Source organism: Bidens hawaiensis, unplaced genomic scaffold (assembly GCF_021521415.1).
Source record: "Bidens hawaiensis isolate Kalapana, Puna unplaced genomic scaffold, B.hawaiensis_p1.1 tig00025013_1, whole genome shotgun sequence".
Taxonomy (NCBI): Eukaryota; Viridiplantae; Streptophyta; class Magnoliopsida; order Asterales; family Asteraceae; genus Bidens; species Bidens hawaiensis.
Window position 1 is genome coordinate 1,182 of NW_027493976.1, and position 20,481 is coordinate 21,662.

At 35.3% G+C, this 20,481-nt stretch overlaps 1 protein-coding gene and 1 pseudogene across 1 annotated transcript; one reads left to right on the top strand and one right to left on the bottom strand.

The window, feature by feature from the left end:
- Positions 1-1,891: 1,891 nt before the first annotated feature.
- LOC143570621 (uncharacterized) lies at positions 1,892-3,226 on the bottom strand. The gene is made up of 2 exons (XM_077056228.1): positions 2,231-3,226; positions 1,892-2,147 (listed from the first exon to the last, which is right to left on the bottom strand). Exons 1-2 carry the CDS (start codon positions 3,224-3,226, stop codon positions 1,905-1,907), a joined length of 1,239 nt encoding a protein of 412 aa, XP_076912343.1. The 3' UTR covers positions 1,892-1,904.
- Positions 3,227-12,024: 8,798 nt separating this feature from the next.
- On the top strand, positions 12,025-14,628 carry LOC143570613 (UDP-glycosyltransferase 76H1-like; annotated as a pseudogene).
- The last annotated feature ends 5,853 nt before the right edge of the window (positions 14,629-20,481 follow it).

Consider the following 20,481-nt stretch of genomic DNA (forward strand, 5'->3'; position numbering starts at 1 on the left):
TTAGATGTATTACTTGAAGAAGACGAGGGCTCAAACTTTCTTTTCAATGATTCTTGCATAATTAACCCTAAAGTTCAAGTTTTTAAGAAAACTAAGTCACAATCTAACAACAATATACAACATACAATAACCAACATGAGTATAAATGTATAATTATATATAAAATCAATCAACTAATTAGCCCTAAAATTACCTTTAGTTTGAGACAAATCAGAGGAAACAAAGACTTATAAGACCAAAGAGGGGTGAACAGTGGCTGGAGTGAGGCGGAGGCTGGCGGATATGGACGGAGATGGGCGGAGGCTGGCCGGAAAAAACTGAGAGGAGAGGCGTGAGTTAGGGATAACTGGATAAGCAGTGGCCAGTGGGGTTGAGAAATAGAATTGAGATGTGTGTGGAGGCCAGGAGGGTGTTAGTCTGAATGTCTGATGAGTTGGGTTACTGGGTTAGGTACTTGGGTTGGGATATGTTAAAACTTAAAACCCATGGGCCAAAAGTCAAAACTAAAATTAATATAAAGTAATTTTTTAAAAAACGAAATACATAAAAAAACGGGGAAAGAGCAAGGCTCGAACTCGGGTCATTCGTGTGGTATTGGAAGGGGGTTTCCACCAGACTAGAATGGTAATATTGATATGGGGTCCAAATGTTAATTTATATGGGGTCCTTCAAAAATTTTCTATATCGCTTCTAAATAAATTTAAAAAACATTGGTGTCCCGGGACCCGACGGCTACTATGTAGGTCCGCCCCTGTTAGGGATAATTTGGTAACTTCGTTATTTTCTTTTCTTTTAAACACTTATAGCTTGTGAACCCTAAATCCCCAAATCAAAACCATCAAAATCCAAATCATAAATCCCCAAATATCGTAAAAATTCAAACCCTATGATGATATGGAGAAAGGGTTCAGGGATTTAGGATCTGGATTTTGATGTTATGATTCTGGATTTGGGGTTTACAAGATATAAGCGTTTAAAAGAAATGAAAAAAACAATGAAAATAATGAAGTTACAAAATTATCTCTGACTTAACGGAAATAATAGACGAGGTTAGAAAAAAAGTACTAAAAATGCAAGTTTTTTGAAACTGATGTAGTCATTTGCACAAAATAAAAAATAAGTACTAAAAATGCGTAGTTGACCAAATCACATATATTAAAATGATACTTAACTCTAAACCATATAATAGTGAATTACTAACACACAGTTTTTTTAGAACAGTTTGTCCAATGTCCACTGAATTTATAATAAATCAGAGTGGGCTGAATGGTGGCCCGATTAAGTTGAAGGGGCCCATTATATCAACGGATAATTTCACATTTTCACATACAATATACATAATATGAAATGGTTAATGTAAGAATCACAAAATTAAGAAAAATTTTAAAAAACTACTATCAACCAATCAAATTTTATAATTTGTTTTAATTTTCTTTTAATTATAAGGTTGGAAATCTAAAAACGATAAAAATAAAATTATACATGATCTAGGTGCGGGTAGATCATAGCTCGACGACTCGACCTTGCTACGCCTTGGACAAGACCAAATAAGTCAAAGAGTCGAATAATAGAATGATTGGTACATGGTTTAACTATGAATAGATCGTGTCATATCTTGTCAAATCGAACAAATTGAACAGCAATTTCAAGTGGAAAATATCCTAACTTCATTAGAGATGATTGATGATTCCTATTAAGACTAGGAAGTTTGTAAAAAGATAAGAAATTCTTAATCGAGGAACCAAGTGGACGCAAAGTGGATTAATTAACATTCACGCGGACCACTATATATCCCAGTGATTGTATGGTGAAATCTCTCACCAAGTGATGCATATACATTCATGAATCATTAAAAAACATTGCTACAAGTCATTTACACCAAAATGCACCATCCTATAGGACTTTTATTTTCGTATATTTAACGGGATCCTTCCAAGAGGTAGAAGTGAATCGTACACGTCATCATCGACTTGTTTGGCAATATATGTTCTCAGTTCTGCATGACGAGACGACTTTCTGCATTCAATGACGGATATGCATATCGAGAACGCATGTAGAAGTGGTAAAGATGAGTCATAGTCAACCGAAAACATCCCTTCTTTTACTTGAGAAAGACTCAAGAATGGTCTCTTGTTTATAACATCTCCCTTCAATATAAACAATAAAAATCAACAGAATTTATTTAACAGATTTTATAAAATATGAATGTTGAAATAGAAACGAAACAAACCTGAAGAAAAAGGTCAAAACTTTCATGTCGGTTTGACCTTCTATCCGAATGCACCTTGTTAGCAAGTATTCTTAATCTGCAGCCTATATCCCAACCGTCACAATCACATCTGCCGCCAGATCTCCATCGTTCAATTAGCGGTGATGGTTCTCCTTTTCTTGGAACACTATGATGACCGCCGGGCAGAATAACCGTCATGCTAAAACAGTCTTCATTCTTTACCACATCCTCCTTTCTTGGAAACCTTACAACAATAGCTGCCAGCTCATTTTCCACCTGGACATCCAAGATTTGGCGGTCGGGTTGACCCGAGTCAACAGACGATAAAACAAACTCCCTAGTGGTACAATTAGTGATTGAAGAGTTTGAAACCTTCATTTGGGCTATTACATTAGGAAGATTCAAATAATCGTAGTCTTTATCTTTGTTGCCATGATGTAACCATCCGCTTTTCTTTTTCTTAACTTCTTGAATCGTGAAAAATGTATAAATCCATGTGTCGTGTTCATCTTTCCCGGTCGAGTTTCTTACCGTTGCTGCAACTAAATCATTGTCTTTATCATCAGTTGTGAACGTAAACAAAGGACGCCCATTTTTAATCGCCATTTGAAAACGAGCTTGTTTTCTTGATTCCGATGATGATGAATAATCCACTTTCGCATTTTCTTTAATTTTTGAATCTTGAAAATTTTCAACATCATTTACCACCTCATCGTGAATCTTCGTCTTCCCATTTGAAGAAGATGTTCCACTAGTCGAAACGCTGCCAGGCGGACGTTTATTGGCTCTGGTAACATGTTGTTTGTGATGATGATATTGCCATTGCTCTAAACGCCCCCAATCTAAAACGCCAAAATTCAAAGCTCTATCTTGAATCGGTTTCCCTCGTTCCAAATAACTTGGCAAATTCGACATGTGTTTAACGATATCTTCCATAGATTTGCTTCTTACATGTTGTCTTCGGTTGCGATTTGAAGACGACGACGACGACGCCATATCTACTAGTTTTTCAACATTCTAAACTCACTCCTAATTTAGACACATTAAAGAAAACTATGATACAAACAAGTACAAATGTACAACCAAAGCAGGTTCACCAAACTGAGCCCATTGGTGTTTAAGATCACAAATATGCATAACTGCAGCATAGTGACAGGCTGCACTTCATGAAAAAGGACAAAAAGACACTGAAAATGAGACTATGTGGTCCTTGTTCCTTAAACACATCATTAACAACAGAACAACACAATAACACAACTCATAAATGATAAACAAGACTCCTTTATGATGAGAAAGAAAACTGAATAAACATTGATTAAACCCATTAAGCTAAGCACGTTGTGTCATAATTATCATCCTTTTATTTTATATTGTTTTAGTATAAAACTATACTTTCTTTTTTGGCTACCAAGTTGTCATACCAATTAATTATTCCAGATTCTTCTGCCTTTTTCATAACTAAATTCTGCATGACTAGTAAAACTACAACTCAGTTATTCTTTTTAAAACTACTTCATAGAATGCTTATAAAATTATAGAAGAAATTGATGATTTTTAATTCCTTTTGAATTATTTACTTTTTATTTTGAACCTAACTTCAACAATAGCAAAAGGGTGTATAACCATCATACACGAAAAAAAACATCAAGATTTTAGCAAATTACTCAGTGAGGCAATTCGTCGAAAGGGTTCATATCGGATGTGAATCATTCGCTAATGGGTCCTTCAAAGGAGGTGGTGGACACGATATAAAGTGCCGGCAATTCGTGTCTTAACAGGTAAAAAAACGCGCTTAACACAAGTATCAAACACGAGTATGACTCGTTTAACTACTTTATATATCATAACTATAAGATAGTTTAAGTTTCATGTACCAATAAAGGAAAATGACTAGTGCTAATTTCAATTATTTAAGAAAATAAAAAGTAAAATCACATACCACGTTTTACTTTTTTTTTTATTAACAGGTCTTATCGTGTCTTAAACATTAAAAAGCTAATGGATTTGAGGTTTACCTGATCTTGCTTCCGGTGGTACTTCAAACAGAAACTTTACAGGAAGAAGCAAAATGAATTGGCGGGTGGTATTTAGAAAGAAGAAAACATATAATGATGTGGGCCATTGGAGTGTACCTTTGGATGTCAGCCTCAAATCAAATCTTGGTTTAAAAGTCTCATCTTTACTATTTTTGGGGTGGTTTGCATTTAAGGTTTTAATCAGTTAATAATCAGAGTCCTATTCATGATATTTTCTTAAGTGGGTACCACTAGGACACCTACACCCCTCCTATACGTCTCGTATAGGGCTATATGGAGGGCCAATACGCCACTTAGCGAAATCAAAAGTCGGGGACACCTAGAATGAGAACCAATCTCAGCATCTAAGTGAGCATTTGTTGCATCATGATATTTTGAGATGCCAACGCGTAATAGTTAGTCATGTCAAAAATATGGGTTAAAATGTTAAATGATCAACAATCGGGGCTTATTGGTGGGTTTTTTTTTAGCAAAAAAGGGTGGTGCCACTAGAAAATCCATTTCTTAATGGTTATTTGGTTTATTTGGAGGGTAAGGAATAAAAAGATTTTCCAAACGAAAACTACGAATACAGAGAAGATTTTTCACAAATATGAATAAAATTGGAGCTCGTTGTGAGAAAGTTGATTGTTGTATTGGTGTTTTTTTGGATTTTAGCTGTTTCTTATATTTTTTATTTATAAAATCTTCGCTCTTAAAAAATTTATCATTTATTTTTATCGTATAGTTATATGGAATTATGGATGGATTAAAACTTTCAATCATATAAAATATAAATCTACTAGCTTTTGAACCCGTGTATTACACAGGATTTGTAAAATAATAAAGATAAAAAGATCCATTATCTGAAAGAATGAACAAAATTATTGATAAAAAGAAGATAAAATATATATTACAAACAATAAGAAGTCTAGAATCTCAAATTTACAAATTCGATTTTTTTATATACAACACTAGGTTAGAAACCCGTGTATTACACGGGTTTGAAAAATTAAATCTTATTCATTATCTTATTATATGATTATGTTTTTTATATTGCAATAAGGTTGCTACTAAACATATCACATCCCCCTCATTTTTACTAAATATACCTCATCTCTCAAGTTTTTCATTAATACAATTCAAATTTTTTTTGTTTTTTTTGTTGTCATCTTGTTATTATTATTTTTATTGTTTTTTATATTTTAGAAATGATTTTTTTAAATAACAACATATCACCTTTTCTTATTTATAAAAAAAATTTTTATTATTTAAAAAAATGTTTTTTTCTATAATTGTTTTATTTCTTTATAAAGAGAAAACTGATTCTTGAACCCTCTTCACGCTCATGTCACGTCAAGGTAGTTGTTTTTTTAATAGTTTTTAGATATAGTTTGCATTTTTTTAAACAAATTTCATATTATGAAAGTTTTCTAATGTAGCATTTTAATGCGTGTGAATATGACCAAACATATATCACTATATACATACATACATACATGGATATTGATAATAATAAAATAATATTATTATGATAAAAAAATAAGCAAAAAAAGAGTGATATACAAAAAAAATATATAAAAACAAAAATTTTATAGTTTTTGGTTTGATATTTTAAAAGAAAACTATAAAATGTAAAAAAAAATTAAAGAGAAGTGATATGTCAAGTAAAAATGTTAAAAGAATGAAAAGTCTAGAGAATAGGATATGAGAAGTAGAGGAAATTACCAAAGTATTCAAATTGGGGGTTTAATGATGTTAATTAATTAACCATCCATAACTAATAAAAAATAAACTTGTGTGGCTTACTTCATGTCTTATGTTATAAAATTATAAGCAATGACAACTACATATTTGGTAATATCGGCAAAGAAAGTGTAATACAAATAAAGTTATAGACATTTTATAACAATTGTTTTTCAGTTTCAAACATGTCGTCTTACTAAACTTATAACTTTAGATAATATTGACACATTTTACTTAACTCCAACAATATACAAGAAACTTAAAAGTTATAGTGAGTTTTATATTTGTGTGTAAAAGTAAAAAAACGTGTACTAACCAAACCGGTTCTTATGTGTTGCGCCGAGTGTCACGACTCGTTCTTTTTGCCAGCTATAAGAGAACACAAGTAGCAAATTTGACCCGTTTACTTAAAGGGTCGAATATAAGTAGAACTTGCCCAACATGTTCCAAGTCATACTAAAAGTGGGTCTGTTTCAAGTGGAACTTGTTGTGACCTAATACGTAAATCAAAATAAAAAAAATTGTTGCAAAGGTTTTATTCACAACAAATAAGTATCTCACTAAAAATCAAACCATCATTCCTCCCTTATATCAAACAATTTTGAGATTCTTGTATAAAAGATACATACAACAAAAATAAATCATAATATTAAACAATCAACTTAAAAGAAACAAATTATTATTTCAGATGCCCTGCTGATGATCTTACAATGATTTTGTATAGAATCGCTTTGCAACACCCATAATTACAACCATTTTCCTATCATTTATAGTAGTCAATTATACTTTATGGTCTCAACTTGCAAAATTTTTAAAAAAAAAACAAAACAAAACACATGAGTTTTTTTCCTGTAATTGACAACACAACGATAGTCATCCAAGAAGATATGAATTTCGCTTCATGAATATAATGGATATAAACAAAAAATCACTATGGTACCACTGTATTACGGGGATCAAAACAACTCTATTTTTATATTAGTTTGGCCCGAAACTCTAGTTTATGCAAGTTTGTATAATACCTTGACTGCAAATGAAGTATAACAAACACAATGAATTTTACTATCAGTTAAAATGTGAAATAAAAATTCACGTAGTTATTAGATATAAAAGAGAGAGTACTGATATGGGAGATCATCAATCAATTTTCCTCATTGAGTTTTGAATAATGTCACTTTAGCAAAAGTTATCAATACATATAAAAAAGTTGATTATATAGAATTAAAAGTAAAAAGTAATCAAGCGAGATGAACCATTTTCGTATTGCTTACAGTAAAGACAAATATTGACACATTCTGAATTAGTCACTAATAAACTAAAAACATATAACAAAAATTTACACTCACTAAAATGAGTTTCATAAGTTTTACATATACTCTTTTATTCAAAATCATAGATAAATTATTAAAATGGAATGTTTAGAATATTTATTAATTGTTTAAATTAGAAAGTTTTGACTTTCAATGTTGAATAATAATCATGACACTTGGCACAAAAATAGGACAATTAGGTGCCATGTGGCACAACAATGATTTTTATTTATTATAATAGGAGATATACAAAAATTGTTTTGACCAATTACCCGTGGATAGCTATGATAATGAGATAAGAGATTAAAGAATTAAAAGAGAATTATAACCCATTTCTCAAAATTATTTTGTCCCATGACCCATGAATAAGTAAATTAGATAATTATAAATTAAATTATAACCCATTTGGCAAAATTATTTTGACCCATGACCAATGAATAATTATGATGAATGAGATGAAAGATTAGAGAATTAGAAAAAAAAAATTATAACCCATTTGACAATATGGTTTTGCTTCATAACCCATAAATAAGTAGGATGAATAAGAAGAGAGATTAGGCCAAAATAAATGTAGAATTACCACATAATAGGTAGGATGAATAAGAAGAGAGATTAGGCCAAAATAAATGTAGAATTACTACATAATCCTTATTATTTTTTTTTATTAGTATAGTTAGATTATGGATATGGATTATGTTGTTTTGGATTGGGAATATTTGGGATAAATATGTGTCAACTATAAGATAATCATTGATTATTGTGCAAGATTGTTTGGCTTCTAAAACCAAGAAGCAAAGCATTGCTTCAAAGTCTAAAGCTGATGTTGAATGCATGATTATGAATATAGCAAGCTATGAAATGATTTTATTTAAATATATAATTAAAATTAAATTTAAAATCAAGTATTCTTTACCTATAAACATGTAACGTTATGATAGAGTTGTTTTGGTAACAACTAATCAGGTCTTTTGTGACTACCAAATATTCAATAACTATCTATACGTTTTCCTTTTTAGGGTGGAAGAACTATTCCCAACATTTACCCAAAATATCAAAATCATCAACTAACCATATGATGACAGTTCATTTTTATCAAAAATACCTATAAAACAGATGTGACACTCCTAAACTTTTACGCAACTTCCAATCCGAACTCAATTTCATGTCGTTCATCATCGAGTTTCACAAACCTAATTTTCTCAAAAATAAGTCTTTTAGTAGAAAAGACCAAAATTGCAAAAACATAAAAACTTTAGGGATGTTCAATGCACTTATTATATATATAGATAAATATCAAATGTTGATGTCACAACCTTTTTTAAAAACTAAATGTTTTAGCTTATGTGTGTTTTGTTAACTTCTTTGGTGTTAATCCATGTGGCTGTACATATGCATTAACTTATTTATTTTTTATTTATTATTTTAATTTTGATGGGATGTGATTTTTTTTGGAATGTGTTATTCATACACCCTTTATAAAATGTAGTAGAGATAATATGTGTGTTAAAAAAGATGTGTGAATATCCAAAAAAGATGTGTGAATGTCCATGTGGCTGTATATATGCATCAACTTTTTCTATCTATTTATTGTTTTAAATTTGGTGGGATGAGATTTTTTTTATCTATTTGTTGTTTTAATTTTAGTGGAGTGGGACATCATGTTTTTGAAAGGCCTTTCAATTTAGATTCTTTTTTAAAATATCTTTTTTAAGTATAATAATTTGAAGAAATTAAGTTTTAGATTTTGTTTTGGTATTGTAACGAATTTAAACGACGCAAACTAAAAATGCAATGCCTCGTTTAACACCTGTGTTATTGTTTATTTAATTCCGGTATCGTAACAACCCTAGCCAATAACGGAATTATTTTTTTATGTTTACTTTTGGTACGATAACAAACCTAATCGTTACCAACCGAATATATGTCGATTCGTCGCAACGCCCGTGTTTGTTTTGTTTTTGTTTTTTTGTTTTAATTATGTTAAGTTTTCGAAATTGGCGAGCCTATAGATACCGACCAAATTTTCGTCATAGCGCAAATAATTTGCCAACCGAATAAACATCGTTTTACTTATATTATTTTTTTAACATAAGCTATGCGTTTACTAAATTATTTTTTTTTTATCAAATACCGACCAAATATGTGTCACTTTCATCATAAGTTGTACGTGTGCTAACACTATTTTGGTTGTTTTCATATAATTTTTTGATTTAGTGTAGATGTTGTGACGAACTTAGCCAATATCGAGCGAATTAGCGTCAAACCACCGTCGTAACGCGGCAGATTAGTTGAAGTTGAATGACAGCCAACAACCACATCAATTGTAATTTACTCTATTTATTACCATTTTAGTTATTGTTAAGTATTCCATATGGTAATTTTTACTCTATTTGATTGATGGAAGATTGTAATTTAACTTTTTTATCTGTTTATATTATTCTTTCCTCACTAATGTACTCTAGAATCTACATTTACATCTTTTTTCCTTGCTAATTTTGTGTTTGAAAATTTTATTTCTTTTAATAAAAACCTAAAATTTTAAAATTGATATAAATAAGTTGTCTAAACATACCGAGTTGAGTCTGAACTCGTCAAAGTCTAATCTCGACTTGTTACAGGAAGAAGCAAAATGAAGTAATCTGGTAAATTTAAAGAATTTAATGAGTTTTTGTTTACATATATTTAAGATTAAGATAAGATTAAGATTTTAAATTTGTTATATGAAATTAAAATGATTACATATATATTATCAGATGGCTCGGGCTTATTTATTACTAAACTTGGGCCTCAAGGTGGTATATGAAGCCCATTCTTTCTAATCCATTATATGGAAAGTGGTGAAACCAAAAGACGTAGAATTATAAATTTTTACTCAAGTCACCCATATATAAATCCAAATATAATTCAACTTTCCAATTTTTAAACCGCCTATGATTTATGATTATATATATAAAGTGTACAAAGTCACATTCTCCAAATTATAACACATCAACCCTAAGAAACCCCTTAATCAATGAAGTTCGATATGACAGAAGCCTCAACACAAGACTTCACACAAGTACCCCTTTTTTCTCCCCAAATTGTTCGTTTCACCATCTTGCCTACCCAAATTCTCTAACACACTCGAAGACGTTGCACGCAAGAGAGCCGAACTGTTAAACGAAACCACGAAACGTCAAGAAGCAATGCAAAAGAGAGACCAAGAACGCGTGCATCAACTCGGTAACAAATGTGCAACGTTGCAATTAAATATTAAAACTCTAGAGAGTGAAGCATATGAGATGAGGTTGAAGCTAGTGAAGCAGATATACGTGGAGGTGAGTTCGGCTAAAGAGATAAGAGCGGTGAATGAGTTGTGGTCCGGGACAGGTGCTGGAGCAAAACCGGGCATGAAGTGTTTTCGAGGATCGGTTTATGTGTCTATGAATGTTCAAAAAGATGTTATGAAGGCTATAGTTATGAAGTGTAAAATCAATGATGGACCCGTTATTCTGTTTTACACTGGGTACGATTATGTGGTATCATTGTGTTTAACTAAAGGGATTCTTTATCGGGTCGGGTCACCGAATTCTTTTTACCGGATTGAGTTGGATCGTTTTGAGTGTTTTGGGGTTTTGAATGTAAAGATGGAATAATGATTTGATTTTATTTTGTACGGGCTTTTAGTGGTGATTTAAATTTCAAATTTAGTTTTTTTTTATGAACATTGCTTAGTGTAAACTTTTTGCTTGGGAAGAAAGTATTGGTTGTATACGTTTAACTAAATATTAATTACTAGTTTTTATGTTACATAGTATAAACCACTTGTACAGAACATGCTACTAAATCAGTACTTAGAATGTTAATTCGAGGTTACAAATTCAATTGTGGTAAATGATGCGATAGGTTAATTAGAGAAGCACACCTTTGAGAATCTTTTTTGCTGTTAAAAGAATTATAAAATTACTGTTTGTTTATACTCGTAACAATTTAAGTATTTAACAACACATTAAACAGCGAGCCAAAAGCGGTCAAAAGCTCAAGACTTGAATTTGAAAAATTATACTAAAAGTTATGAACTTTTAAAAGAATTACCCATTATTCAGATGTAGCTTGGTTTGTGTTTATACGTCAAAGTTATATATTTTAATTTAAGATCATTGCATTTAAGTCTTTAAATTTAAAATATAGTTTGTATAAGTAGACGAGTTTAGATATACTAGATTTTAAATTTTTATTATGCATTTGTAATGACGTGTGACATACTTTTGTTGATTATATATATAGTTTAGTTTTAGTATCCATTTTTAATACGACCTAACCAGATACAATCCAAACCGAACCGAAAACTTCATAAATATAGCAATCGACAAATGACCACTATTTATTTTCACCCTCCATGAAAAAATTTTCTAGGTCCGCCACTACCTAAAGCGTCAAATAACTATGGATGGTTGAAATTCCGTCACATATAGACTCTGAAAAAAATAATTAAAAAATAACTCATTTAAAACCAAATTGAAACCGATTAAAACCAAACTAAACCAGCTTAAAAATTGATCATTTTTCACTTGGAATCAAGTTTTAAAACCGAACAGGTTCGAAAAAAATCCGCTTTTAATTTTTTGTTGACCAAAACCAAACAAGTGTTTTGTCACTTTGTGCACCTCTACACACATATATACAACTTTATCAACAATCAACATCAAACCAATAGGAAAAAAAAAACACAACAATCAAAAAACCAAACATATGGAACAACACAACACAAGATCACGGTGGCCACTGGTGGTGCTAGCATCATCTCCATTTCACGGCCACATGACTCCAACTCTCCAACTAGCCACAACCCTCCATGCAAAAGGCTTCCACATAGCCATTGCTCACTCGAACCTAAACCAACCTAACCCATCTAACCATCCATCCGGCTTCACATTCCTCCCCCTTTCCGGTGACTTACCGGCCATTGAAGACACTGGCAGCTTCGCTAGTTTCATTAGCATGCTCAACAACAACTGTAAGGAGTCATCCAAGGAACACTTGAGGAGATTGATAAGTGAAGGGTGTTATAAAACAATAGTTGTTGTTTATGATCATGTTATGTTTATGGGTGGAGTTGTTGCGGTTGAGCTTAATCTTGTGGCAGTCATGTTCCGTAGTAGCAGTGCAATGTATTTTTTGGCTTTTCTTGCAAGACAAAACATCTGTCAACGTGGCAAGTTTCTTGAACAAGGTAAAAATTAGGGTAACCTTATCCGACCGAACATGAGATTTTTTTTTTTTTTTGAATGTTAATGCTTTCCTCCTACTATTTACAATATACCACCATTGCCAGGAATCGAACCCTGGACCTCTCACCCAAAGGCCAAAGCCTTTACCATCCCACCAAAGTGGAGATGGCGAACATGAGATTGATGTTTGAAGTTGTACACTTGTACTTTATTCATTAACAATTATTACATAATTGAGTTTTTAAAATAAAATTTTTCTAACGGTAATTTGAATAACTGACGGTCTATTGGTTCACTTGAATATATGATTACTTGAGTACAAACTGTGGGGTGCTAGGCTGGTACGAGCTCAAAGAGAAATTAACTCGTACATCAGCTCACTCCGTCAATCTCGACCTGGACCCTGTGTTGTCAAATAAAGACTTGAATTCATTACCTTCTCCTTTTCAAACAAAGTTCCACTTGGACCGAGGTTCATTAGTTTCGAAATTAATTAACTGATGGTTGAAATTAGAACTATTAGTTTCTTATTTATTTATGTATTTATGAAAAAATAATTGAAGTCGTTGTTGATGGCATATATGATGTAGTGTAGATGTTCATAGAGCATTCATAGTTTCCTTTTCCTATACCAATTTTATCTCAATAAAACATGACAGAAAATTTAGGGGTTTTGACAATATCTCTTTGTACACTTGATTTGGGGCTCAAGCCACTTCAAACAAGGAAATATATTTAGTGTTTTAATCATACATGTATCATATAGAATTATAAACAATCAAGCCGATCTCACCTGCGCTCGAATCCGGCTCGTTTCAAGAGCTATATATGTCTAAAGTTGAGTGTGATTTGTTAATTATTTTCAAAGTCGAGCTTGATATGAGTTGGGTTCGTTTTGATTTATTTAGTATTTAATTATATTATTTACATACATATAATTACATATATAACTTTATAAATTTAAGGATTGTAAATTTTAATATATACAAATATATATTATTTGGTTATTAATGTTACAGCTTTATGTATAGTAATACTTTATTGTTTAGTTTCATATAAATAAAAGTTGTAATATTTATATAGATAATAGGGTGACTTTAAAGTTTATATGCCACGGACTCGAGCTCTAAGTCAGACTTGAGCTCGAGTCGGAGGTCGTTTGCACCTCCTTAAATAAGTAATATTGACCAAAATTAACAGTTTTTATTTACATGATATGAAATAATGCTAATTACCATTTTCTTAAAAGATTTGAAATGCAGGAGGTTGTGCCAAATCTTGATCCCCTTAGGTACAAAGACCTTCCATTTTCGAAACTGTCTATCGAAGATTGGAGACAAAACGTCGCAGCCTTCGGCCAACAAGCACAACCTTCAGCCGCTATCTGGAACACCGTCAAATTTCTCGAACATGAAGCCTTAACCCGAGTCCACAACCATTTACAAGTTCCTGTTTTCGCAGTCGGGCCTTTACACAAGATAACACCAATGCCCCCTAGTGGTTCTCACCAAGAAGACACTAGTTGTATCACATGGCTCGATAAACAACCTCCTAAATCTGTGCTTTACATAAGCTTCGGAAGCCTAGCCACAATGGATGCGAAAGTGTTGATCGAGATGGCATGGGGTTTAGCTAAAAGTAACCAACGGTTCCTATGGGCGGTTAGACGTGGCGTAGTTAGTGGATCAGAGTGGCTCGAGTTATTGCCAGACGGGTTCATAGAGGAAACGAGAGAACGAGGCTTGATTGTGAATTGGGCTCCCTAGAAGGAAGTGTTGGACCATTTTGCGGTGGGTGGGTTTTGGAGTCATTGTGGATGGAACTCGTGTTTGGAGAGTATTTCCTCAGGAGTTGTGATGATATGTCAACCACTTATTGTAGACCAAGGAGTGAACGCGCGTTATGTGAGTCACGTGTGGAAGGTCGGGCTTGAGCTGGAGCGGATCGAGAGAGCGGAGATTGAAAGAATGATTAGAAGAGTTATGGTTGATGATGAAGGAGAGGAAATGAGAGTTAGAGTAAATGACATGAAAGAAATGATTAAAGAAGCTATGGGAAATTACGGTTCTTCCAAAGAATCATTGGATGGTTTGGTGGATTACATTTTGTCATGTTGATGGTTAAGATAAAAATAAAAATAATAAGAATAATATATTAGTTAGAAATTTAAGTGTGTTTATGAGTTTAGACCAATAAGACACGTTAAACTCTTATAAAGTGATAATATAAAATATTTCAGAGTAAATATATCAAACTAAGTTAAATATTTTCTTTTATCAGATATTTTATGAACTCCTAAAACTGGATCTTTTTGTTACCAATAAAAACTTTATATGTTCTTGTCTAAGCTTATGTTAATGGGGTAAAATAACATTTTAATAGATAAACTTGTATCTATACCTATTGAAGAAACACGGATCCGATCCCCGGGTATGGGTCTTGGATCCAATGAGTTTACGGGGTAAAGTACGATAATTACAACTAAGATATGAGTAAAGCTTCCCAAAGTCCAATGACCGGAACCTGCAAAACAGACACCGTGAGTCTCGTTACAGGAAGGACAAGAGGGGGGTCTTCCTGTAACCACCCTCCGGCATGAGAATCAGTAACCTTCGTAAATGAAGAAAGTACTAAAGTAAGTAGACTAAGTGTAGTCAGAATGCAAGTGAGTGAATGAATACCTCATACCGTTTGACAAGGTATTTATAGCCGAAGGATGTAGGAAGATGATTGGGCCAGCTGTCCTCTTCCAGAAGATCTTTGATAACTGCCTGGACGCGTGTCCTCTTGTGATAGGTTGAGCTATACGTCCCATGTGCATGGGCATAACAACCTGGACACGCGTCGCCCGATGATAGGATGGATTGCACCCTGGCCATGTGCACGGTTATAACAAACTGGCCAGGTGTCCTTTATTTATTGGCTGTTCAGTCACGTATTCTCCAAGTAAGAATCATGAACCTTCTTCTAGAGAGTATTTGAGTTATGACAGCTGTCCCGCTGGCCTTGTCTTCCGGACGTTTAGGCGGATAGATATCCTATCCTACGGATGACTTTTGAGGAAGCCGGGATGCTTCCGCATGTGTTATGAGGACGTTCCTCCTTATTTGTGATATGCGGGTGATCCATGTGTCCCGCGGGTGGTTTATAAGAGGATTCTCTGTAACCCGCGGGTGATACTTAAGGGTATTTGGGTCTTTTTGGTACCCTACCTCTACAAGTCCCCCCAATCCAGTGTTTCTTTCGTGTGAAATCTTTATTCGGGTGAAATTCTGGACTTAATGCGTTTTGGGGATTTTTATTGTTCAGAAGTTAGGTAGAAAATATCTTTTGATGATATGGATAATCATGAAAAATGACAAGTTGACCACTCGCAGGCGCGTGAACAGGTGATGGGACGTTTTTTTACGGCTGTAACTGTACCCGACTGTACAACTTTTTCTCTTTTTCGAATTTCCCGTGTGACGTGGCAGTCCCTGGTTGGATGATGTTTTTCTCTCTCTACTGTTCATATCACATCGCATTAATTGCGATTGGTATAAATAGTGGGAGTTATCTTCTATTTGAAGTTTTATCGTCTTTATTCTCTAGCCATCTTTTTGCTTTTCTCTCTGATAAAGTATCAAACTTTCTTATATGTCCTCCTTGAATCTTCCTAAGATGTCAAACGTTCAAACAGAGGTTGACGAAATAGAGATTTTATGGGATTATTCTGACTATGAGAAGTTGTTAGAGACTTATGGTATTCCATTAGAGTGGGAACCAGAGTTCCCAGGCCCTGGTTCGATAGCTAGTTTCCCACCTTCTGGGAAAATGGCTTTGTATTCTGATTACTTTGTTCATGGGAATTTCCGTTTACCTATAACGAAATTCCTTGAAAAAGTGTTAATCGTCTATGGGATCCATATATCCCAACTGCATCCACGTGCTATGATGCGAATTCGTCACTACGAGTTCGTATGTATAGCACGTGATATTGTACCTCATGCTGACCGACTTCCAGTTTTTTATCGTCTTGTTAATCGTAATGGCTGGTACATATGTCAAGAAGTTTCCGATCGGCGTATCGGATACGAAGTTAAAAAGCTTTCTACGGACTGGCGGAGCAAATTCTTCTGGATTTCTGAAGACGTTATTCCTTTATCTATGATCCGCCGTCCGGTAAATTCTGCTCTCCAGAATGTTGTGACGGCTGCTCACGAAGGTCGTGACTGGTATCGTATTCTCATGACGGAACCAACACCTATGCGTGCATTGCCAGAGGAAGCCCTAGTGTGGGCAGGCATGAGCCGTTTGTGGCCGTTAGAATTTATGGAACCTATTTTTGTGGACCTACATGAACGTAAGTTATTTGTTATCGTGTTTTTTCTTACTTGATTATTCTTATAGATCAACTTTTATGTTTTCAGGTCGGAGTTCCATGCTTAATGCCCTTTTTGAGGACAAAGGGTGTGTGCGTAAAAGCATCCGCGAGGCGGGGGATCAACCCATCCTTGCTAAGACTAAGTCTCGATTCCTTTTTCCAAAAAAGGTTCGGGTTGAGCCTATCACTTCGGATGCCACCTTCGAAACAGGTGCGTATGTTTTAAACCTTCCTCCTCTTACTGCTGTTACTTCCGGCGGAACGATTGCCATCTTATCATCAAGTGATGATGATGGAGATGATTCTCGGTTTTCTGCTTCGGATGAGGAAGAAGATTCTGATGAGGGTGCTTTTGAACTTTCCTCTGTCTCATCTTTATTAGCAGAATTGGAGAAAAAGAGAGCTTTTGCAGCTTCTCAGACGAAGCACACAAATGTGAAGGTTGTGGATACTGAAGCGGGGCCATCGAAGAAAAAACGAAAGGTGCACCGTCCCAAGAAACCACAATATAGCCTTTCTGACCGCATTGATACCGTTGAAGGTATGTGTCTCTCTTCAAATACTGTATTCTTTCTATGAGTGTTTGGCTAAGTGTTGCTTTTTATGTAGATCCATTGATCTTTAGTGAGGATATATCTGAGAAGCTACTTACACCAACTCCTCATATTGAAAAACCATCGTCTCCTTCTCCGAGGGAAGATGCTGAGGTTAATCTATCCACTCCGCCGAGTGGCCTTAATGTAGAAGGTCAATCGACCCTTCCTCCCAGTGAAACTGTTGTGGAAGACAGGGTGCCAACGCCGCCAGCTGATACTGCGACAGAGGAAATTCATACCCAGTCTGGACGTGATACTCGTTTTGACTATCTGTTTCAGGCTGGGGGTGGTATTGGCGAGCAGGAAAACAATCCTGTTGTTAATGAGGAGGGTTTCCGGACTGAAGAATCTCCTCCTCGTCCTCCTCCACAACAACATTTTTCTACCCCAACTCGTCTTAAACCTTCGGGTTCCCATTATTACGGGGATACGGGTCTGGGTGACACACATGAACTGTTTGTCCCTTCATGGGGCATTACTAATGGGTCTCGATTTTCTCTCCCTGGAACTTGCATGGATTTTCTCGAACATTGTACGCCACCTACTGAGATGGCGTATCAACGCGATCTTTCCCGTCATGATCTTCATACCAATGTGGCCTATCACCTGGCCAATGCTTTAGCCGGTAGCCAAGAAGTCCTGAGTGAGTGGCGTACCTTAGGCGGGAAAGTGGGAGAGGCTCGGCGGGCCACTGAGGCTGCCAAGAAAGAGGCTGAGGAGCACCGTATTGCCGCCCAAACTACTAAGTGGAAGCAGGCTGATGCGGAGAATGCTCTTAAGAGCGAGCTAGATCGTAATGCTAGCTCCGCTCGCCGATGGAAAGAAGCTTCTGAGAAGCAAAATGCCATCCGTGAAGCTGATCGGGCAAAAGCCCAAAAGGACAAAGATGACTTAATCCGTGTTCAGGAAGCCAACTCTGCATTGGAAAATCAAGTGGCCCTTCAGGGTGCCCGAATTCATGATCTTGAGGCGGAGCTAAAGTTGCAAAAAGAGCAGGCCAAACTTAAGGATCAGAGTGCTACTGAAATTCAAGGTGCCTATGACTCTCTTCTTCAAGCTCATGAGGAAGCTGTCGCGGAATCGAAGGAGTTCCAAACGCGGTCAGAACGTGTGGAGCAGGACCGTCAATGGTTCCTTACTCGGGGCGTTGATGATGTAAGTTTTCTATATTACTTGTTAGTTTACTCTCACTTTTTGATACTGGGAACTTAAGTTTTTGTCTTAACAGGTAATCCACCATATCAAAGGAAGTAAAGAGCTGAATGATAGTTTCGCCAATGTGATGACTGCTTCTTCTTCCCTTGGGCGTGTTGCGGGCTTTCATGAAGGAGTGAGTTACACCCGAAGTAACCGTACATTCAAAGATCATCCGCTTTATGGAGTTGATGTTAAGCAAGCCCGAATTACGCGGGTAAAAGAACATGAAGATCTAGTGTTCTCGCTGCAAAAAATGCCTCCGGAGTTTGCGTCCGCTGATGACGACTTACAACTCTTGAAGATCTATCTTGGTGAAGAGTTTGAGGACGATTCTTCGGAAGATACCTCATCAAAGGGTCCGGAAGGTTAAACTTCCACAAATTCGTAGAATGGATTCGTAGGTTTTTGTAACTTGTAACGTTTTCTTTTCTCTTTTTGTAATTATTTTTTGAATAATGAGAAAAAAATCTTATCTTCTGTGGATATCCTTTTGTTCAAAGAAAATATCTTTTTTAGAAGATATTTTTGAAATCTTCAATATTTTGAAATGTTTGAAAGTTTCGGATAAATATGCTGATGTGGCGGAGAGAGAAATTTCTTGAGGGCAACTGATAAGACGTGTATGACATCGTTGACAGTCTGATTGCACTATCTTGAATTTCCCGCCTGACGTGTCAGCCATCTGGTGGTCCGCGGTTTCTCTCTCCTCTGGCACTTCATGGATCGCATTTATTGCTATTGGTATAAGTATGACCCTAGTGATTTCCATTTAAATCTTATCGCTTTCAGATTTCTCTCAAGCAGACAAAACTTTTCATCATTCTCTGAAATTTCTTCCCCTTTTCTGTGATTTCTTAATTTTCTTGAAACTGAAATGGCGAAAGAGAAGAAGAATACTCCTACTATCAGCGACGTTGTCGTATGCCTTAAAGAAGAGGACTATAATGACGTCGTTAACGTTTACGGATTAACGACGGAGTGGGAGCCGGAGCGTCCTGCTAGTGGTTCTATCGCCACTAGTCCTCCTCCGAATAAAATGGCTGTCTACGTGGATCATTTTACCACGGGGAACTTCTGGGTTCCGATTACCAAATTTGTCGGATCGGTCTTAACGACTTACGGGATTCATCTGTCCCAGATCCATCCCTTTGGGATGTTGAGGATTCGACATTTTGAGTTTTGTTGCCAAACTCATAACCTAGAACCGACTGTTGGCATGTTTGCTGTTTTTTATAAGATGACTTTTCGCGATGGGTGGTACAGTTTTGCAACCATTGAAAAGAGGACCATCGGAACGGAATGGCTCCGCAGTGTTCACAGCTGGAAGCCCAAATTTTTTCTAGATTCATGAGGATGTCATTCCTTTCAAGATGACCAAACGCAAGGCGGACGCCCCCATGCCTGTGGTTCCCGCTAGTGCCCATGAGGACCAAGCGTGGTATAAAACGCTGACATCTACGCCAACTCCCATGCGCCCAATTCATGAAGGGGCAATGGTGAGTGCCAAGATGAGCCGCTTGTGGCCATTTCCAAGTCTGGAACCGTATTACGAGGAGACTAACAAGAGTAAGTTTGTTGTTATCTCTGTTTTGTCATTAAGCATTTTCTAACTTTGTTTTTTTATGTGTAGGTGAAGGTTCCGCCTTTAGTACTTTGTTGGATCGCGAGGGGGGTATGATGGTGCGACGTCTAATCGATAAGAGGGATGCGCCTTTCCTTGAGCGCACCCGTTATAATTTTATATTCCCCACAGCTTTCCGCCCGGAACCTAAAGTTTCCGAGGCGATGTATGCCAAAGGTGAGGCATATGTTAA

What these genes read in the sequence shown, in the direction of transcription:
- LOC143570621 (XM_077056228.1), bottom strand. Translation starts at nt 3,226, where the DNA reads ATGGCGTCGTCGTCGTCGTCTTCAAATCGCAACCGAAGACAACATGTA. An exon ending in GTTTTGACCTTTTTCTTCAG is followed by an intron (nt 2,148 to 2,230) that starts GTTTGTTTCGTT and finishes TTTATATTGAAG; the next exon opens with GGAGATGTTATAAACAAGAG.